The sequence below is a fragment of the Equus asinus genome, chromosome 1, assembly GCF_041296235.1.
Source record: "Equus asinus isolate D_3611 breed Donkey chromosome 1, EquAss-T2T_v2, whole genome shotgun sequence".
In the NCBI taxonomy this organism is placed as follows: Eukaryota; Metazoa; Chordata; class Mammalia; order Perissodactyla; family Equidae; genus Equus; species Equus asinus.
The window spans coordinates 203147055-203169712 of NC_091790.1; the positions used below are offsets into that span (position 1 = coordinate 203147055).

Here is a 22658-nt window from a genome sequence, read left to right on the forward strand (position 1 = left end):
AGCCACAGGGGTCGTCAGACCCAGCCAGGCTTCCAGCCCTGAGCCTGGGCCACCGAGCCATGGTGGCTTCTCCATGATTGTCCAGAGTCCCCACGTTTAAATCTACCCCTTTCTTGAATCTTCTTTCTCCTTTATTTCTCTACTCATTCTGCTCTGCAATCTTGTCCTATTGTCTTTCCACACTTTCAGACACCTGTTGTCCCAGAATCATTTGTCCAGTGTCAAGGGTCTCTGCTCAGAACCGGGGCTCCCCAGAGGAAAGCAGGCCCCAAACCACCCTTCTCACACGCGGCCTCATCTCTCACAGCCCAAGAGTGCTCCGGGCACGAGCACCACTTCACCGACTGTCTCATCCCTCAGGCCTATTGCTAGAACGTTCCTTATCTCTTCTGCTGGGAGCAGAAAGGGAAGGAGCATCCATAGTGACAGCCCCAGCTAGCAGTGTCTCCTTCAATCGCCACCTCAACCCTGGAGGCACCAGTGCACAGATGTGAAACCGAGGTCCGGAGCGGGTGAGTGAGCTGTCCGAGGAAACGCACACCCTGAGCCGCTCTGACTCTGGGATGACCTGCTGAGCGACCCAGGGAGCCCTCAGTGAGAGCATGAATCCGGGAGCGCTTAACTAAGGTTTTCCCAGGAAGCCCTCGTCTGGGGCCATTCCTTCCACCTGTTGTCTACCAGGGGCCCTGGTCCAGGGGCCGCCAAGCAGTGTCTGGTGAGGGCTACGTGGAGGAAAGCAGAGCAGAGGAATGACGAGCCCTCCCTGCACAGCCTCGCGTGGGCCAGGCTGGAGGCGGCGCGGCCGCAATCGGTTTCCAGCTGGGAGGAGCATTCCTAAAGTTCGTGCTGCTCAAGGAGCACCATAAACTCTCTTCTCTAATCCCCAACGCCTCCCCCACTGATGGTTACAGAGTCTGAAAGGCCCCCATACAGCCCCTCCTGCACCTCCAGGAGTCTCCTGTGAGCACAAACTCAGCAGGGAGAATGGGGGCCAGGGCTGGGAGGTCAGTGGGCACCACGCCTGGGAGAGGCAGGGCAGGGGCATGGGCTTGAGTCCCAGGACTGCCCTCACTGTGCTGGGGCCATGGGTAAGGCCCCCACCCTGGAGCCTGTCCGTGCTCTTCTCAAGACCCGCAGGGGCTTCATCTCATTCAGGTACATTCCCAAGTCCTCCCCATGCACACAGGACGATGAATAAACTGCTGTGTCCGCCCTCCCCACTGCGTCTCCAACCACGCATTTCGCTCTGTGTCCTGCTGTCCAGCTACACTGGCCTCTCGGTGTCCTGGAAACACACCAAGGGTCTCCACCTCAGGGCCTGGGCCTCCCATCTGTCTGCAAGGACCTGAGCACAGGCACCTGTGTGGCCCACTCTCTCCTGTCACTCAAGCCCTGGCAGAGGAGCCGTCCTGGCCAGCTAGCTGCCCTCGTCCTGCCTCCTCCCCCACCGCGCTCTCCACTGCCCAGCATCGCAGAGGAAAACTCGCCTCTCTGTGGAAAAGCCAGGCACAAAAGACAAATGCCATGTGATTCCACCCGTCTGAGGTACCTAGAGCAGCCACTTCACAGACAGAAGCAGAAGAGGGCTGCCAGGGGCCAGCGAGGACGACAGAACGGAGACCTGCTGTTTAATGGGTGCAGAGTTTCCGCTGAGGGTGATGGAAAGTTCTGGAGATGGATGGTGGTGATGGTTGTACAACAATGTAAATGCACGTAATGCCACTGAACTGTACAATTAAAATTGGATAAGACGGTAAGCCTTACGTTCTGTATATTTTACCACAATTTAAAAAACCACCTCAGGTGTCTGCCTCACCAGGCCCCGCGCCCCTGAGGGTGGACTGGCGTCTTGCTCTATCCTGTGCCCCCAGTGCTGGCACAGAGTGGAAGGCCAGACGCTGGTGGGGTTGGGCTCTGTTGAACCTAAAGATGGGTACATTACACCTTTCTCCCTACTTCTCTATATGCTCTAAAATTCTCATTATAAAAAGCTAAATACATATATTTGAACGAGCGACTGAATGAACATTGAGATCTTTTGAGGCAACCCCTATCAGGATGCCAAGAGCCAGGTGGGCAGCCAGAAGCAGCAAGCAGAAGCATGAGGGCAATGGCGGGGACAGGACGGGGGAGGCTGCACGGACAACAGACTTCACTCTCCAGCCTTGCCCGCTGCTTGAGGCCAAGAGCGACCGATGCCTCCTGCAGTGTCACTCCCAGCCGAGGGCTCCGCTTGCATTAACAGGGGACCAGAGAGCTGGGGCAGGCAGTGTTGGGGTGACGTGTGGACCTGGGCACAAGGAACTCTGGAGTTTTGTTCCAGAAGAGGTTGTACGCTCACCCCAAGAAGGGCTAACAGGAAGAGCAGGCTCAGCATAAAGCCAAGACTCGTCATTGGTTCTGGTCTCCAGTGTCACTTAAGACTCGGGCAGCACGGGGACAGAGTGCCAGCTTCCTGTCTCCAGTGCTGCCTTCAGAGGGATCTCTTGAGACTTCAGACAGTTTTTATTTAATTTCTCCCCTCCAACTGCAGAGGGTAGAAAAGTTGCCACAGTCAATTCTCTTTTATCTGATTAGCATAATCCTTTTCTAATCTTCCTTTCACATTTTTATTATCATTGCCACATGCTCTTGGTCGACATAATCTGGATCTCTGTTGGCCAAAGAAATGGAAAGAAACGGCTTAAGTCAAAATTATCGCTCATCTATCACATGGAGCATGAGAACCTGCGTGGGATGTGCACCCTCAGTTTTGCAGCAGGACGGGCAGGCGCTGAACTGAGGCCGAAAGGGACAAGCTCCCGATGAATTAGAACTCCCGCGGGATTTTATCACAAGGCTCGAAGTGTTCAGAATTCCACTGACAGCCACATATTCCATACAGAAGTGCCATCCACAGGCAAATACAAACGGACTTAGTAACTGCTGATCTGTTTGCTATGCCTCGATTCTCTCTTTTGATTATTCTGGCTGATCAGGAGGCTGTAGGGACAGCTGTGTGTGTGTGTGTGTGTGTGTGTGTGTGTGTGTGTGTGTGTGTGTGTGTGTAACAAAGATGTATCTCGACCTGAGGAACTGCAGGGAAACCAACCAACAGCATCAAGTGCCTCTTGTCCCGTGAGGAATGGCTCCACCTTGAGTGGAGCAGAGGGCGCAGCGAGTGGTTCCTGAAAAGATGGACAGCCCCAGAGGCAGCAGAAGAGCCTCAGAAAGCTTTACTCGGGGGGGAAAACAGGAGAAGTAAAAGACAGTTTCACCACCCCTCCTGGAAACTCTCTTCGGAGGAAGAAGAGGCCCCCTCTAAGATTCTTTTGGCTACAGGAATAACTATAGGAGGGGCAGGAAGTATCTGAAAGGGAATTTAAAAAACAGAACCCTGACTCACCCTGGCTCACTAGGGAACCAGGAACCACCCTGGAACGCTACCTTTTCCACCCACCCCATAATCAGCCATGCTGAGTGAGAAGCTGTGATGCAGCAGACGTTAGGGTTAGAACAGCAGACCGAATGCTCCTTCAGGGACAAGGTCGCTGTCCCTGAGAAGCCAGGAGATCACAGAAGAGGCACACGGGATGGCTTTAGAGAGAGGGATGGTTAAACTGGGTCTTGAAAGGTGGGTATGGTTCAGATAGGTAGGGAGCAGGAGGGGATGCTCAGTCAACACGCCCTGTTTTTCTTCTTTTGGTGTATCCACCCAGCATGTCTGAGGGGCCAGCACCGGCCATCTGGCCTTGCTCTTGGCTCCTCTCCCAGTGAGACTCTAACAGAGGAAAATCAGGACACACCATCAACATGACTACCTGGGCTCTGGCCACCTTGAGGGGCCTTAGCCTGCTTCCCAGATCATACAGGAAGCTTGTGGAGACAGCAAGGACCCTGTGGTCAGAGCTGGCATTTGCACGTGAGCACATACAAAACTTGGTCGACATGCAAATATTATTTCCAATCTCAGAAGCACAGGAGACGGGATGACAGCCAGATTTTAAACACAAGGGGAAAAACCACTGTCTGGCAAATAACAGGCTTTAATACTGGGCCCACCCTGCCCCATTAGCAAAACCAGACTTTTAGTTAAATCATAGGTTCAGATTTAATTCTACAGTAAATGAGTGTTTATTACTTTGTTATTTAAAATATAAGCCTTCTGTTTAAACCACATCTATGAATCAAGCCCAGGATGTTTGTCATTCCTGCCCTGGTTGGGGCAAGGCCCTGTGTTCCCATGGAAATTCACCTTTGCATCCGATTAGACACCACCTTCTGGTTCCTTCACGAGATTGAAACTCCTGAATCCCAGAGCTGCTGTTCCCGTCACTTGCAGTCCCCAGTCATCAGCGGCACATGGGGTCCACGAGCGGCTGTCCTAAAGTAACTGGTTAAGTTGGATGTGGCAAGAGATGCAGGCAAGTCTTATATATACCTTTTTCTCTTCTCACTATTCCAGTTTTCACATCCTTCCCAGATGTTTTGCCAAAGTCATTCCCCACTACACATAATGACTACTTTTTGCCACTTACCATGTCACATTGCACTCAAGGGACCCAACTTAATGTACCCGTCAGCTTCCCCATCTTTACCACCACTGGGCTATGTGAGTGGGGCCTGTTGTCCCATCTTACAATGGGGTGTTCAGGGACAGCCCAGGTCAGACAGGCAGTCACAACCAGAAAGTGAACTCCAATTCTTAATAAAATGAAGTCACGATTGAATTTTAAGTGGGTAGGACTCAGCCAGGCCCCCCAGGAAGCTCAGAATGCTTTGGAATCTACCTGTCTGACTCCAGCCAGACAGGGGCAACACCCACCCCAAATCCACAGGTCACCAGAAATACTGAATCGCAGGTGCTTTACCACATGTGACAGCCACACTGGTCCCAACCCCTGCAAGTGGAGAAGCTGTTGAAGGTCCTGGAAGCCAGGGAGACCACAAAGCAAGATTTTCCCCCAGGGGACACAAACCAGGCAGATGTCTTTCCCTCTCTGCTTAACCCTCGATCTGTCCGATTACTCAGCCACAGGTGAAGGGGGCTGAGCAAGTCCTTCTTCCAACACTGGTTTTCTCTCCACACATGCACATTTCATTTTTAACACCTGAGAAGAACAATTCCAATCCATTCTTCCTATTTCCCAAGCCGCTAGTTTTGCCTAAATGAATGACAATCCAATTGATCACTAACCTAATTAGGCCAGGTAGGGCAAGGGAGAGAAAAGAGCCTCAGAAAAAGTAATGTTGGACAGTTCATGATAGCAGCATTACCACCAATAAGGAGACGCTCGCCAATCTATTTACTGCCTAACAATTACATCCACAGTTAAAATGGAGAGGCTGCACACAGCTATTGCTTAGAAGGCTGCATGCACATGCACAGACGCACACGCACACACACATACACACACACACACCATGGGGTTTCCCTCCTATGGCATGAACCCGCAGAGAACTGGCAAAGGGCAGTGTCCTACCAAAAAGGCCATGGGGCTCCGACTGGCGCCTCTCGGTGCTTCGGTTTGGGTCCTTGTGTTTCTTGTTCCCCCTGAGACTGCCGAAGCGCTTCATGAGTAGCTGTGGCCACAGGAGCAGTGACAGGTGGACATACCAGAACCTGCAGAACCAGTGTCAGTCCCAGGTGGCAGGGAGCCGGGAGAGGTGCAGCATCAGCTGGCAGGTGCGGGGCGCCCAGCAGCCTCGGCCACCAAGAGCTTAGAGATAGAGCGCGTGCTCAAGCGACAGCCTGCGAGCCAGGCGTCCTCGTAGGGGGCCCTGGCACTAACGCAGGGTGGGTCCCTCTCGGAGCCAGCAGCCACGGGACACGCAGGGCAATCCCACAGCAGTCCCGCCTCTGATTGAGAGCCTAGCAGTCCTCACAGTCTGCAGCTCCAGCCGCAGCGCTGGAGCAGTCCACTGTCCTTATGCAGACAAGAAGCTGCCGGAAGCGCCGGCAGAACCTCACCGTGGGTTTGTTTATATAGTTAAGGTCAGCCTCACACTCAGACACTCCAGGGCTTTTTCCTCCTTGAAATTAAAAAAGGAGGGAAGACGAAATAGGCAAGGGGAGCGCCGGCCCGCCAGTCATGTGCGGATCTGCAGATGTCTCTTTAAAAAGACTGTAAAAGGAAACCACCCTGTACAGACAATTCTTGGCACCAATTGGCCAGAGCACATTCCCATTATGACATGACATCACACAACTATTTTGATTCATGTGTTCCAGGGCTCCACGGGGTCAGAAGGCTCCTGCTGCCTCTGGGTGGAGAAACCACAACTCCCTGGGCTGGAAACTGCTGAATCTGTTTCAGCTCAGGGTGCCTCGCAATGAAAGAAGCAAGACCACCGGTAAGGAGGGGATATAGGGTCCCCCAGAGTTCCATGGAAGGGTCTTCAGCAAATGCACAGTTTGAGCCCTGGACTTGCTGGGAATTGCAGAATGACAGAGTCCAAGAGATTTTAGAGGATCTAGTCCATTTTATTTCAGATGGGGAAACTGAGGCTCAGGAAGGGGATGTGACTTGCCCAAGGTTCTGTACCTAATGGTAGAACCAGGACTTGAATTCTAATCTCCCTGATTCCTAAGCCAAACCCCTGGTCTAATTAAAACAAACAAACAAACAAACAAACCAAAAACCAGAAACTTTTTATAGTTTCTATGTGTTTTGCAACTAACAAAAAAAAAATTTAAAAACACTAAGTAGGGAAAAAATTTTCAAATTTTCTTTGCTGATATCTTCACTAGCCTAAAAGGAAGTTACAGGATTGGCTACTAACTAGCTTTGTGACCTTGAGAAAGTTAACTTCTGTCTCTGGGCCTCAGTTTCCCCCTCTGTGAACCGAGATAAGACTTGACCATACTGGCACTCAAGTCTACTTCCAGAAGTCTGAACTCTAACGGCCATTCAGTATGCCCTTCCTCTCCTGCTTGGACTCATGGATAGATGCAGTGATCCAACATTATGCCAGGACGCATGGATGAAAAAACAAAATAGGTCTTGCCCTCAAGGAATTTGCAAACGACTTGGAGAGACAAAGATAAACTGTTCAATGATACTAACTGGATAAAAAAACTGTATGTGATCAATGGCAAGAGGCCAGAGTGGACAACGAGTATCATCAGCACAAATGGATGGAGGGGTGACCGCATGGCCCCACTTGGAAAGGAGCGCTTACATTGGCCTTGAGGATTGGGGGGTCTAAGAAAAGGAGAGAGGCCAACACAGCACCTGTGGAGGAACCGAGCCTTCCAAAATGAGGAGCAAACCCCCGCTCCAGCTGGGCCCCCAATATACTAGTGGATTATCTCTGTTAAGTATGGTGGCCCAAACTTACTGTGATGAAACCCTGAAAAAGACTAAAGAGGTAGGTTTTGGAATTTCACATTTAGATTTCTTTTTTTTTTTTTCAATTTAGCTCTTAAGAGAAGTTGAAAGGTTCTCCTGATTTAAAAATAAAATAAAACAAAGCAAAACTTCTTGAGGAAAGGACAGCCAGACAAGTGTCCCAGTAAGAGAGGAGCATATGTGGTTAAAAGGAAAATGGAAAGTCTTTGTCTAAGCCAATGTAATATCCTTGTACTATATGATAAACTATGTAGAAAGAGATAACATTTCCAAGTTAGCGACTGCAAGTGGATGAGTTTAAATTCATGCGGAAAATAAACAGCGACTTAGGCACGCCTGATGGCTCTGTGCTTAGTTTATATGGTCTTCACTCATCAAGTATTTATTCAGCCTCCACCAGATGCACAGGACGTGTTGATGGAGGGGATCGGGGCTCTGAATAATTCAAAGACATTCTTGTCCTCTAAGAACCAGATTTTAATTAGTAAAATAATAAATGCCATTTGTTGAGTGCCTATCATAGGCCACTGAGCATACTGGTCACCTCACAAGTATTATTTTATTTCCTCCCTCCCACACACCTGTAGGACAGGTATTATTAACATGATTTTATTTAAAGATGAATAACTGAGAGAAGTAGCTTGACCAGGATCACACAGCTAACAAATTGGTAGAACAGGGACTTGAATCTGATTGTCTGATCCCAAAACTCCCATCTTCCCACCGTACCCCACATTATCACCACACGCACAGAAGAACTCAACAGTAAGGCCAGAGTCTGGGCAATGCCCTAGGTTGAATCCTACAGGATGTTTGAGGACCACTGGGGACTGGAATGATTTGGGAAGGAAAGTTTCTCTCTCCATTCTCACTTGTCATTTTTGATCTTCAGGCTGGGAATTTAAAGGCAAAAAGAGAGAAGAGCCTGATTTCTGTCTCAGTCCACCTTGCGACACAGATCAGTGGAGCAGGGAGTCTATGACGAGCCAACTTGACAAATGGGCGCACTGTGCTGTAGACACCAGGCAGACCTGCCTGCCTGCCCTGAGGACACGTCCAGGCTGCTGAGCACAGAAGCAGGGAGAACATTCTTGTTTCCTCTGCCCTGCAGGGCCGGAACTGACTGTTGCTGCCCAGCTCTGGGCTCCAGACTCTGAATTCACTCAATAGGAACACTTGGTGCTTTTGCAGAGGGACATAAGGATACGGCAACTTAGGCAGAGTGAAGAAAAGAATTACCCAGATCGTTCGGGGGACCTGTTCTATTACTGAGAAGGTAACAGAATATTCTGAAAAGAGATGGTGGAGTTGGCCTGATTCAGCAAAAAGTTGGTTTTGGCTCAACACAGTTATCGGTCCCACAGGATGGGTTCTGGAAAGCTTTCGATGGAAGGAGTAGGGGAGCAGGGTTAAGTGCAGCTTTAAGAAAAGCTACAGGACAACCTTGATGGTAGACACAAATCTCCAAAGAGACTCCAATTACACCAACAGCTACTTTTGACCTCACTCAAAATGCTCCTCCCAGGGCCAGCTTTACCCAAGAGCGGAGAAAAAGGCTGCTGGTGACACTGGACTTCAGAAGTGTAGAAGCACTGACGGCTGAGTAATGTTTACGGGCAGCTCTCTGGAGGCGGGGAGAGGCAGCACTGGCTCGTAGGGTCTGCCACTTACTGTGGCGTAAATACTCCAACCTTGGCCCATTTCAAGGTAACAACGTGGCACAGACAGGCTTGCAAATTTCCTGAAAATTTAACAATTGGCTCTCTTACCGCTGGGATCTTCCTGTTTGACTCCCACATGCCTGAAATTCCTTAAACTGGGACAACACTTTTTATTCCGCAATTAGAGATGGATGCTGATGCAGGGAGAGGTGACACGTGCACACTGCAGGTTAAAGACCGAGGACCCTTTCTTCAGCACGTCTGACTGATGGGGGTGGGGGACGATGACCACTCACAGGACCACTAACCATTCCCTTCCTCAGTTTCCACCATTTGACGGTCCCAAACAAACGAGAGGCGGAACTCCGTCACGCAACCGTGACTCAGCTGCCGGAACACGCTCTGATGGAATGCCTTCCACACCCAGGAATGCTTTTCAAGGGGAGGGCTGAAAAAAAAGGGAACTAATGGCTCCCGAGATGGAACTGTATTTTAAAATGTATTTTAAAAGGGCCAGGGCCTCTCTGGATCAGACTTTACAGAGCACTCTCTTGGTTGGAGCTACAGCTGGGAAGTCTGGAAGAGGACCAGGTGGCAGGGCAGCAGACGCCTTCTGTGTCGGTGCTTTTCCCCAGGCTGAGGGGACAAGGCATCAAAGCGAGTTCTACAAGGTTTGGGGAGGGTGGAATTATGGGTAGTTCTAATCGTGTTCTTTATGTTCTTGTGGTTGTTGCAGTTCTAGTTTTTCAACTATAAACCTACACTTGACAACTGGAAAAACACAGTGGCATTGAAGAGCACTTCCTGGAGACGTTTTGTGCTGTGAACTTGCTTCAGTGTTTGGTTTTGTGTGTTTCTTCTTTTTCCAGCCAGATGGACAGCTCCCTCAGAGCTGGGGAGGGGGGTCTCGCGCGATGGGAGAGAGAGCGCCAGTACTTAGTGATCCAGTTCATAGAGGCGGCTCTTGAGCAGGAAGCTCGGTGCTCTGTGCTCTCTGGTCACCTTGGGGGGTAGCATATCCTGTCCTGGGGGTGTGTTAGCCTGCCCCCCGGAGCCAAGGGAGACAGTGCTGATGGCTCCCCTGCACTGTGCAGGCTCTAGCCTGGGTCAGCAAAAGCTCGGTACTTACCCTGAGGTGGCATCCACTCAGCAGGACAATGGGGAATGGGTCCAGGTACCCAAATGTTTGGATTTTACAGGGTGCGTTGGTCTCTACACATCTGGATGCTGCCAACCACTCAAAAGCCAGAGTGTCTATCAACATCACTGGCACTGCTGGGGGCAGGAGAGGTGGGGAAGTCAAGGGGACTGCAGATGGCAAGCAGAACAGGCGCTCGCTCACCTCTGCTTCAGGACCCCCAGGATGGAAAGCGCTCACTCCCTCCGTGCGGCAAGCTCTGCGTTTCCATGCCATGAGCAGTAATGAGTTCTCATACTTCTGAGGTGTAAGACCTCTCTGGAGCCCCGGTTGACCCCAAAATGTGGGTAAACCAGTTCAAACGTTGGAAGTTCTCAGCCGGAGACCCGGGTGGCCTTGTTCCCACCGTCTGGGGACAGTGCTGAGACATAGGCATCTGTTGTCCCCATAACCTGGTCCTATTCCAGGCTTCCGGTTGTAGCCCCAACTAGGACTTGTCATCTCTCTGTGGTAGACACCACAGTTGATGCCCAACCTCCATTTGTCACCCACCCTACCCTGTACATGTAACTGCACAGCAATAGGAGGCCCTGAGAGCTGAGGGGGTCCTTGTGGGGCCAAGCAGGTCATGGAGACAGTCCCGCCCTCCTCCATCAGAAGCCCAGGCTAGGCAGAAGCCCAGGCATGGAAGACCCACGGGGGCAACGCTCCTTGAAGCCCAGCCCACCTCTGAATTTCCAAATAATTTTAGAAAGGCCAAAAACCTTATCATTGAAGCCACTGTGGGCACTGTGTTAGGTGCAGCTGCAGACAATTCACTAACATGGTCATGAGGGGCCTGAACGAGGGAGAAGCAGTGCAGACCGTCCTCACCACAGGCACTTCATCCACCCATAAGGTGGGTACTTCTCACCACTCCCCCCACCCCCCGTCCAGCCCCTTGCATCTGGGGCTTGCAGGGCTGAGGAGGCCTGTGGGCTCCACGCAGATAGAAGCAGTCAGCAGGGCAGGGCCTGGCTGCCATGAGAGGCCTCCATCTGAGCTAACCAGCCTTCCACCTGTACCGAGCTTATAGGCTCCCCCCAGAGCACATCCCTCAATTCTTCTCAGCCCTGCTGTGAGGGAGGGAGGCCAGCCCTCACTATTCCATCTAGGAAATAAAAAGAAACAGAGGTGCACAGAAGTGACATGACCTGCGACATGACCTGCCCAAGATCCATGAGAGGCCAGCGGTAGGGCTGGGGTTAGACGCAGGGCCCTAGTCCAGTGGCATTTAGGACCTCAGGTGGCCTCTTCTCTGTCGGGATGTTGGAAAAGTAGATGAAGACACCTCAACTGAAAATTCACCCCAAAACCTTTGAGGGTCACAGGACAGCACCTGAAAGGCACCCAGATCCCTGAAAGGCTGTGAGCCGAACTCCATCCATTCTGTAAGGGGCAGCGGGCCCCTCGTGGCAGGAGCACAGCGCCTTAGCACACATCTGCGAGCACTCTCCTGCGGCTTGCAAAATCCTGTGTCATATTTCATGGAAAGTTCTAAAGGTCACCGTGGCACTTGACTCTGAGTGAGATTGCCAGGTCACCTCATCGGGCCTTCCGTGTTCCTTCCCCAGAGCTGTTTATGAGGCTGCGGCTCCGATGAGTGACACCTCCCCCTGCCTCGGGCACCCACACCCACCCCTCCACGTTCCGGCACACTCACAGTCACGCACAGCCTCGTGGCTCCCCAGGAACTGGAGTTTAGAGACTCTGAGTGACAAGAGGGTGATTTTTTTGGCAAAGACAAACCACCTCAGCTTGAACAGTTCAACTCATACCAGTGACGTTTAAACCCAGTGAGCAGAGGGGTATCTTAATTTTAAAAACGCAGAGGAGGACAGAAAAAGTGAAACCAATGGCAATAATTATTTTTAGCATGCCAAGGTATGAAATCCCTGCATATTCTTTAAATCTTAAAGGGCCATCCTATGCCCCTGGGGGCCCCTAGTGGGGGCCTTACTTAACCCCTTCTCATGGTCCCTGCGGTCCCTGGGGCCTCCATGCCAGGCCAAGGGCTCTGAAGGCACCAAAAACAAGAGTTGACAAGATCTGCTCCTCTCTCCAGCTTTCAGAGTGGCCCCGGGGGTGGACCCTGGGCACAGGGGCCACAAAGCAACGGCTTTCAAAAACTAGATTCCCAAGGTTCTGGAAGGCACGCAACTGGATTTTCTGTTTAGTTCTCTAACTTATGTCTTAGAAAGGCGGAAGTGATATAGGAATGTGCAAAACCCTTGGCAAAGGTTAAGACCTCCATAACTCACAGGCTCGGCGGAAAGCCAGAGTGTGGTCCAGCTGGGCCCTCACCTCCCAGGCAGCCAAGCACGGTTTCCAGTTCCTGGATCCCGGGGTTCCTCCAGGAGGACCCCAATGCTTTTGCACTTTCTTCATTTGGGGACCACTAGTTGAGAATATGAGGCTTGAGCTGAAGTCTGCCTTTGACCTGTTTCTCCTGAAGAATGAAATACATTATCAAACAAGATGATTCACCGGAAGGTCTCAAATACTTAGGTCAAACACAGCACCTGGAAGCAATGCGGGTTCACTTATAGGCATGCAATTTCGAGCCATTTAGTTTATTCTTCACATTTCTCCCATAAAATAGATCCTAATACAGGCTGAGCCCATTTCATGGGGGCGTTTAAGGAAATCAAATGAGATAAAACAGCAAAAAGATCCTGTAAGCTGCAGAGCATTTTACAAGCGGACGCATCGTCTGAATCTTAAAGCAGCCATGCAAGACCTCCCCTGGGTCAGGCCTCATGTGCCTTGAGGACATCGTGGGGAAAACCGCAGCAAAGCCTCAGTTACTGGAAGGCGCCTCCTCTCCTCCATGCTGACCCAGAGCTGGTGCCCTGGGCTCCACATCGAGGACTGCGCTGGATGCACCCCCCTGGCCTGCCGGGCAGGGACTCAGATGCCCTGGAGAATCATGTATGTGCAGCTCTTGCTCTGGATCTCAGAAGTCAGAAGTAATCGGATAAAACCCTGCTCGTTAGCCAAAACACTCAAAGCCCAAGCATTTTATTTCTTGAATGAGGAGCCAATGGTCTTTCCTATGAATAATTTACTGTTTTTCACCACACACACAGAGACCACTGGCTTCTTAGCAGCCAGTTGCGATGGGAGGAGAGGTGGGTGCTGTTCACATTAAGAACCCTGACTGCCACAGAGCACGTAGCCCGTACCAGGAGGGAGGCAGGAAGTGTGAAAAGACTCAGCATGTGGTCAGGTGGGTGGAAGTCCTATATGACAGAGCTCAACCTTCACATCTCAGTGGTGCTGGACACGTCGATGCGCATCGCAGGGCAATCTAGCAAGGACCTGAAATCATCTCTACAGAGCGAAATTATATTTAGTGTCTTTTGAATGAGAAAACCGCAAACTGTATAATGCATCTAGCCCTTAAAAAGATGCATGTTTTGGTGCTTAATGCCTTCAGTTTCAGATATCTAGAAACTTATGTGGCTGGTTCATTTCCTGACAGTGATAAAATACAAGAATGGTAATCGATAATTCAGGTTGTTTACTAATTCGGACTGGCTTTATCCCAAATTAATCGGATGTTACTATACTCAGTGACATCACTCACTTCAAATTCTTTTCTGTGTAGGCATCACTCTCTCGGGGGCACTACTGCCCCTAAGCAGGGTGAAAATGGGCTCTTGGGGAGGGGGAGACACTCTTTGTACATAAAGAACACAGATATAGACACACAGTAGATAAATAACATGCAGTATATCTGCTTTATTAAAATTGCAAGGTGGTGATTAGAAAAAAATGTCTAAGAAGGCTCCTTAGAGGGTGATAAAAAGGATGATTAATTAAAAAAACATTTCCCAGGAAATTGGGGAAAATGTGGGGAAGTGAGAATTCATCATCCATGATAACAGGAAGTCAATGTACAAGGCTTAACAGTGATGAGCCATAAGACAGTTGAATATGTATATAATTTAAAAAGGTCCCTTTTGGGTTTTGGTGGAGTGGGGCAGGGGACTACTGCCTTTCAATATGTATCATTTTGTATTGTTTGATTTTTTTTTTAACTGTGTGACTGAACTACTTCACTGAAAACTAAAACGTAAAGAGGAGAAAACAAAACACACCAAAAAACCAAGTAAATAGTGATGAGTGTCAATAACAGAAAAAAATCAGCAAAGTACATTCTCAATAAATTGCTTTAGCAAAAGCCAAGAAAAAGAAAATAAAAAATGTAGAGAAACACTCTCATAGTGAGCAGCATGAAGAAAGAGCTCCTCCTGGCCGGCCACCTGGCCGTCATCTCCTTTCTCTGCTCCGGACGCAGAAGGTCAGCGGGAGTACTCACCCCAGCCTTCCCTCAGTGAGGACCATAAGAGAATTCACTAATTCACCAACATTCTAGAACCCAGCTTTCTGGCCCTTACGCGGCTTGGGGCTGGTCTAGGGTCTTTGGAGGATCCGAGGGTAAGGAAGGAGGTGGGAGGTTCTCCTCTCAGAGGTCTACGAGCCGGAAGAGGAGCCACAGAGGAAATGCTGAGAAGAAACCAGGTTCACCACAGCCAGGCAAGAGAACTTCTTGATGGTCAGAAGATGAAACTCAGCAACAGATGTTCCAGAGAATTTGCTGGCTCTCCTCTCCCTTCACTAGGGGCTTTCATGATTTGGGGAGTGACAATGAGGCAGATCCCTTGTCCACCAGCCTGTCCTGCTGTCTCATTCTCCAGGAGACAATCATTCCTCAGAATCAACGATACATGGTCACTCGTGCCCACCTCCCTATGCCCCATCCTTCATTCCAACAAGTCTAAGTGTCTACATGACCCAAGTAGTAAGGAGAAACACATTAAGGTATTTTTGGTCATCAAAACCCTGCTGTCATCAAAATTAATAATTTTTGTACATCAAAGTCACTACGAAGAGAGTGAAAAGACAACCCACAGAAAGGGAGGAAATATTTGCAAATTAGATATCCAAAAAGTGTCTAGTATCCAGAATATATAAGGAATTCCTGCAATTCAACAACAAAAAGACGACCCAATTAAGAACTGGGCTTGAATAGACATTTCTCCCAAGAAGATATACAAATGACCAACAAGAGCATGAAAAGATGCTCAATGTCATTATGGAGAGCACATCAAACCACAGTGAGATACCACTTCACAGCAACTGGGATGGCGATAACAATAATAGTAATAATAAAATGGGAGATTATAAGTGTCGGTGAGGATGTAGAGAAACTAGAATCCTCATACCTTGCTGGTGGGATTGTAAAATGGTGCAGCCACGGTGGAAAACAATTTGGTCATTTCTCAACAAGTTAAACATAGAGTTAACAAATGACCCAGAAGTCCTGCTTCTAGACACATACCCTGAAGAACTGAAAACAAGTATTCCAACAAAAACTTGTACATGAATGTCCATGGCAGCACAAGTCACAATAGCCAAAAGGTGGAAACAACCCAAATGTCCAGCAACAGATGGATAAACAACGGATAAACAAAATGTGGTATATCCACACAATGGAATATTATTCAGCCATAAAAAGGAATGAAGCAGTGACACACACTACAACAGGGATAAACCTTCAAAACAGTATGCTGAGTGAAAGAAGACAGACATAGAAGGTCACATTTTGTATGATTCCATTTATATGAAATATCCAGAATAGGCAAATCCATAGAGACAGAAAACAGATTAGGGCTGGGGGGAGGGGGAATGGGGAGTGATGGCTAATGGGTACGAGGTTTCCGTTTGGGGGCAATGAAAAAGTTCTGGAACTAGATGGTGAAGGTTGCACAACAATGGGAGTGTACTTAATGCCACCGAACTGTACACTTTAAAATGGTTAACATGGTAAATTATATGTTATGTGTATTTTACCACAAAAAAAAGAGTTAAATTAAACCATACAGATACTAGAGGAAAAAATAGGTGAATTCTACAATCTGGATTTAGGGGAAGTCTTTCTTCTGATGCCTAAATGCTCACGGCCACTGTGGAAGGGCCATTTTCATGACTCCTGAGAATTGTCTACTCATATCTTCTGCCATATTGGCTCAAAGATACCATCTCTGTATTTTCTTATAGCTACACAGTTCTCCACTGTGTGGATGAACCTTCTTTATTTTATCCAGTTACTCTCCTATATATAAGCATATTTCCAATACGTCTGCTGAAAGGACCAGGAAGCCATGACACTGCAGGAGCAATGAACACAAGCAGCACCTAGATCTTATTTCTAAAAACTGTTCGACACTAAAAGTAACAAGGGCTCTTCGGAGGCATGGCTGATCCCAGGGCCGGGGCAGGGAAAGGACGAGATGAGGCTGGAACACTTTGTTGTATCAGATCATAAGGAAGTGCCCACAACATGATGGGTGCAGTCACAGGACACAGGGACCAGCCTGGAGGGGCTCCTGCTGGCCAAGCCTAGGACAATTTGAGCATCAAAATATGAAAAGGACAAACCAAACCCATTGAATAAAATATGAACCCCTGAGTCCATCCATCCATCCATCCACACGTACACATATAGGGAGAAAAGGAAAATTTCTTTCTTAGTAGAATTCCAACTGACCAATGTAGAATTAGTGATAAAATCAGAAAATCACCCTTTGGCAACCACCATGGTAGTAATTCAGGCAAGAACAACCGACTGACGCTAAAACTAGCAAGTGAAAGTTTGAGGAGAAGAGATTTACATAATTCCAAAGCAGCTCCCATGAACTATTCACTGCTTACAACGGGAAGTAGTAACTTGATTAGAGTGGAGAACTTCACCGTGGCTGACACCTCCCTTAACCAGGCGTCGGTCAGTATTTCCTGGAATGGGTCAGAGTGACATCCTGTCCTCCTGCTGTGACGCCAAGACAGGCCGTCAGACTGAGTGGGACTCCTGCCAGTGGGGCAAACCTGAATCCAATCAAGAGGAAACGTCAGGCAGCCCCACAGTGGAGGCAGTCTACACAATAAGTGGCCTGTGTAGTCTTGAAAAACAACGAGGTCACGAAGACAAGACTGAGGGCTACTGAAGATGGAGACCGAGGAGAAAGGACAGCCAAACGCAACGTATAAATGTGTGATCAGGGATTTCCTCTTCCAAAAAATGATCTTACTGAGATCATCGGTGAGACGTGAATGAAGTCTGAAGCTCAGCTGATACTATTGTATGAATGTTCATTTCCTGATTCTTAAAATTAAACTGTTAGGAGAACGTCCTTGTTTTTATGGAATACACACTGAAGTATTTAGGGGTAAAGGGACATTACGTCTGCAACTTATTCTTGATGGTTCAGATTTGATATAAACACACACAAATACGTATTGAGAGAGGGTATAAACAAATGTGGCAAAATGTTAACACTGGGGAATCTGGATGGTAGGTTTATGAGAATTCTTTTCCGTGAGTTTGAACGTGTCAAAATAAAATGTTATTTTTAAAAAGGAATTAAGAAATAAAGCGGTCAGGGCAAGAAGGTAGCACTTATTAGAATCTCCTTTTACTGTGTCCCGTGCTAGACTCCCACCCCAGCAGGCCCTTAGAGGGCTGGAGAGCTCTACGATCCGCAGGGAAGGGGATTCTTCTGGAGATGTGTCCTCGGCTTCTCCCGAAGGATAACTGCCTCAGCCTGCAGCCCAGCCCAGGCTGGCGCCCACGCGGGCTCCCTGCAGGGACATCTGCGTGACAGCCACCAGAGGGCGCTCTCCCAGGGGACCACACGGGGTGCCAGGCCACATAACTCTGCAAAGAGTTGGCTGAACTTTTCAGGAAACTTGGATGCCACACATACTTTTCCTTTCTTTGTGGGCAGACAAGATGACTCACGTTTTTCTGAAGTCTGCTCAGCCCCGAGATTCAGACCTCACCAGCTGCCCCGATCCAGAAGGCTCCAGTGGCGGCGGGCAAGTGCCGAGCCAGGCGGCACAGGGGAGGTCCCGGGAGGGCGCAGCGCTCTCAGCCCGGGAGCCCCGCCGTGGAGCACCCGCAGGCCAGGCGGAATCCTATTTAGCCCGGCACAGGGTAAAATTCACGGAACTCTGGGTTCTGGCAGCATCTGGGGACAGACCCAGAGCCGTTAGGGTAACTTGCGGTGAGCAGCCTAGGGAGGGCGGGGCACCTGCTCTCGTCCCCCACGTTCCTGCCTCCACGCCGCCTCCCCTCCCCCTCAGTGTCCTTCCCCAGCACTACCTAGTGCCCACCTGTCCCCCAGGCGCGCCCCAAGCCCGCCTCCTTCGTTTCTTCCTTCCTTCCAACGGCCCCTCCCATATAGGAGAGGGGAGCACAGGCCGGAAGTGAGGGGCGACACCTGCGGCTCTCTGGGAGGGGAGCTCTTGCAGGTGCCCCCAGAGGCAGAGTTAAGATGGAAAGTGGGTGCAGGACGCCTCCTAGGGAACGCTTGTGGGGTCTACATCAGAGGCGAGGAAAGGAAGGAGACAGGACAGGGCCCCACACGATCGAAGCTGAGGGGCAATGCAGACCTGGTGAGGCCGCCATAGAGAATTCCCGAGCTGGGATGACCCCTCAGAGCTGTCCTGAGTGGGGTGAGGGGGCCGATCCTTTGTATCATGCACTGACTGGTTGCCGGGTACAGGCCGGCTCAGGAAGGGGCATGAGCCTGTGCCAGGTGGCTCTGTCGGTGGCATAGCCAGAGGCCCAGGGACCGAGTCCCTCATCCCTGAAGGAGAATTCAGGAGGCACAGCACAGTGTCCATCACTAGGGTGTTTCAAACAGAGTGCCTAGCGATGGGACGAGTTTGGCATCTTCAAGGACCAGGAGTGGAGGAAGCCAGGCTGGGACGTGATGAGATGAGGTCAGGGACAGCCAAGGGCCAGACCGTGGAAGAAGTGGCAAGACTTCAGAGTTTAACTTAAGCGTATTGGGGAGGCAATGAGGGTTGAAAACGGGATGAGATGATTGGATTTATGTTTTAAATCTGGGGCGCTTGATCTTGTCAGCCACCTGCTTTTATAAATAAAGATTTATTGGAACACAGTTTACATTTTGTCTGTGGCTGAGTAGTTGCAACAGAGACCAGGTGGCCCACAAAGCCTAAAATATTTACCATCCGGCCTTTTACAGAAAAAACTTACAGACCCTTATTTTAAAAGGCTCTCTCCTTGCATTGTCTCCCAGACAGTCAGATGGTTCCCACGGGGTCTGAGGCCCCTCGAGACACCCCTCCCCCGACAGTTCTCACCCCCATGTTCACACCATTCAGTTTAATGGTTGTGTATACATTCTTTTGCATTAGTAATATATGTAAATATTTAATCTGTCTATGCCAAGCGGCCACTCCAGGTGGCTGTCGGGGCCTCCCGGGCAGGAGTGGGCTACCTCGAGGACTGGACTGATAGTGCTCGGTATCTCTGCCAGTGTCGGAACAGCATGGCCAGCCCCCATCCTAAGGTTGGCCCTGCCTAACCTCGTGATGAGGATCCTGAGTCTGCTGCTCAGCATCTCAGCACTACACTGTGTTCATCAGGGAAGGAGAGCCTCACAGATGAGTCCAGAAGACGAGTGGATGTATATGAGAAGAAAACGTGTGAGAGAAAAGAAAATCAGGAACAGGAGGCCAGAGGGAGGGGTGAGAGGGGCAGGCTGGAGTTTTGGAGAGAGTGAAAAGTGTGATGTCTGGACGGGAGAAGCAAGCGGCTGTCTGTCCTGCAGAGGGGCTGGAAGGGAAGGTTTTGAGGTGTTTTGTAGGATGAAATTCCCCTGCTGGCCACTGACCCTCAGCTTCTTGGAAAGGCTTCAGGTGTTTCTTTCAGGGGAAGCTTCTAGGAGAGGAAACAGGCTCCACTCTATTCCAGCTGTGTCCTTGTCCTCTCCCTGCCTGTCTCCCATCACCCGTCTGCTCTCCTCCTCTCACGATCTCTTCCTCCCATCACGCCCCAGGAAGGCTCGTGATCCCCACACCCCCACCGCCCTCTCTGCCTCTCGTTCATCAGCACCAGCTACGCAGGGCCCCGGGCCTCCTCTGAGAGGGAAGAGCAAACCCACCCGTGTGCAGGGCATGCAAATGATGCTCAACAAGCATTCATTAAACACAGGAATCCACAAATGAGGAAGCAGAAGGCTGGACCAGATATCAGGGATGTCCTAGAGCCAGTTCCTTCTAATGGAAGCGCCACCAAAGTTTCACTAGGAACCTCTCTGCATCCTGTCACCAGTGCTGGGGGTGCACCTGGACGGACCTGTCACCGCATCCCAGGTACCAAGCACGGCCCCCAGTGCATGCATCACTCAGCAGTGTTCACCAGGGGGCTGGTACCCTGCTGTTGGTTCTCACTCCCACTCCTCATGGGTCTCCTGCTCTGCTGGGCACACAGGGGGCTGAGCCTGCAGCTGTGAATCCCAGGCTCTCTTCTCAGCTGGCTTCTGGCTGGGGGGGAGGGAGAGGCCACGGGCAGCATCTTTGGCTGTGGCTGCAGCCCCTCTGGCTCCTGATCCTGCCAGACAGACCAACCATGGCTCCTGGTTCCAGCTTCCACAGTCACCCCTGGGTGCCCCCATCCTCCGTGCTGCCCTCCTCCCTTTGCCCCTCCCACCCAGGGAGGGAGAGGGCTTGCCACCAGTCTCTGGTTGACCTCCCTGACTCTTACTTGTCTTTTCAGCCCCTCTCTCACCTTTATAACCATATAGTCATTACGTTCCATCTGTTTTAAATTCTTAGAGTGGTTCCGTCCTGCTGGTAGGATCCTGACTGACAGGTGACGTGAGTACCTCTTTAAGAGAAGACTGGGGAGGTGTCAGCACAGAGGGGCTGCAGAGTAACCGGCCTCGAATGCTGGGGACGCAAATCCCTGAGTCTGACCCCACTGCATCTTTCTTTAGGTGCAGTCAGCCCTGTAGACACTCTCAGGCTGGTGGGCTCCTGGAGTGGGGTGGTCTGCAGGCCAGCCGAGGCAGGCAAGCCCTTGGCCTATGAATGGAAGACTGGGAGGCACTGAATTAAAGTCTTTAGAAGCCTGAGTTCATTCCTCCACGCACAGTACAAAACCTTTGGCATTTTATGAGAAAACAGACTTTTATTTGAAAAATAAACTCAAGTTGCCAGGAGAGAAAAGAAGAGCTGTCTATGACCCAATACAGAGATGGTGTGAAAGGACCAGGAGTTTTACAAGTTAAATAAACTTCTCTGGAAAGCTCATTTGAATTTCAAACGGCTCTCAGAACATCCTCTGATCCAGAGCCACAGACGAAGGAGCTGGGTTTACAGAACTGAGATGTTTACAAAACTAACCTACTCTCGGCTCACAGTCATCCGTGGTGGAATCATAGTATTTAATTTAACTACAAACAGAAAGTTAAATGTAACTGGGTGTTCAGAGAACCCATGACCTCGGCCACAGTTGTGAGCCGGTCTTAGAAACAGTTCCAACGTCAACCATTCCACATCTCTGGCAAAGACCCAGATCTTCCTTCCACCCCACTGATTCTCTGTGCCCTAAAAGTTCCCAGCCAGACGCGCTTCGCAGGCGTTCCAAACCCATCCTGCTGTTTGTGACCATCTAGGGCGGTGTTTTTCCCAGTGCAGTCACGCCCCCTACCCCTGCCCCACCACCAAACCAACGGTGTGGGTCAGAGCTTTCAAAACAAACAAGAGCCGAATAGAAACAGAATATATACGCCAGAGTACATAATGTTTCACGAGAAATGGGTATGTGTGTATGTGCTGGATCACGACACAAAACGTATTTCTTGACACAAAATGTATTTCTTACCACGGGCTGCAGTCAAAAAAGCTTTAAACCCCTGCTGAGATGAAGCTACACTTGACGAGGCCTCATCTTACTGCCCCGGGGCTGATACAAACTCCCTGGGCCCCAGGGTATGCCTCCACCTTTTTCTTCCTGCTTGTCCTACAGACACCAGGTCACGACCTAGGGCAGCCCTTAGTGGAATCAGGGTCGGTGGCTGGCCAGGTCAGCGATTTTCAACACCTGTTTTCCAGCAGGACAAAGATAATGTCCCAGTGCCCAGCGGGGCTGACCTCTATCAGCAGCGGTCACTCGGTGTGGACAGCTGCCCAAGTAGGACAAGATGCCATTTCTTGCTCAGGGAGGCCAGCTGGAAACGCCACCCTCTCTCACCGCTGAGAGCCATCACCACGTGGTCGCGGGCTTCTGGGAAGACAACCGCTTCCAAAAAGTATCTGTCGCACCTGGTTTTGATGCTAGAAACCCCTTCTCAGTTGTACACCGAATGTGTCAACTACCCCTGAACCTTTGCCAGAACCTTCCCGGAAAGGTGGTTTTGGTCTGAGGGTGGCGGGAAAAGCATAAGAGCCCGCCAGCTCTCAGGGCCAGGAGCCAACGAGAGGAAGACGACAGAAGGAGCCCCTTCACAGTGCGATAAGGGCCAGCCCTTTGCTTGCAGGTGACAAGAGCCTTCCATCCTCCATCCAAACACACGTGCATGTCCAGGTGCATTCTCAGCCCAGAGCCCAGGGAGGGCTTCCGGACTGGCTGCCCTTCCCAGGTGGGCACCGTCAGAGGCCTGGGGGCTC

The 22658-nt window shown here is 50.3% G+C and overlaps 1 protein-coding gene and 1 long non-coding RNA gene across 13 annotated transcripts in view; one reads left to right on the plus strand and one right to left on the minus strand.

Moving 5' to 3' along the window:
• The window catches only part of PRKAG2 (protein kinase AMP-activated non-catalytic subunit gamma 2), a 279884-nt gene that overhangs the window by 162453 nt on the left and 94773 nt on the right, over positions 1–22658 (minus strand). The window contains exon 1 of one of the 12 annotated variants that reach the window (XM_044765714.2): positions 5463–6106. The exons of 9 other annotated variants lie outside the window; for them this stretch is intronic. In XM_044765714.2, the coding sequence (XP_044621649.1) occupies positions 5463–5556 (94 nt within the window). In that variant the 5' untranslated portion in view covers positions 5557–6106. Of the gene's footprint in view, positions 1–5462; positions 6107–22658 lie in introns of those variants that run through there. 2 more of the 12 variants (XM_070516668.1, XM_070516690.1) reach the window with 2 other exon arrangements.
• On the plus strand, positions 6518–8675 carry LOC123283182 (uncharacterized). The gene is made up of 2 exons (XR_006523763.2): positions 6518–7350; positions 8224–8675. It is a non-coding gene; the product is annotated as an uncharacterized lncRNA (long non-coding RNA).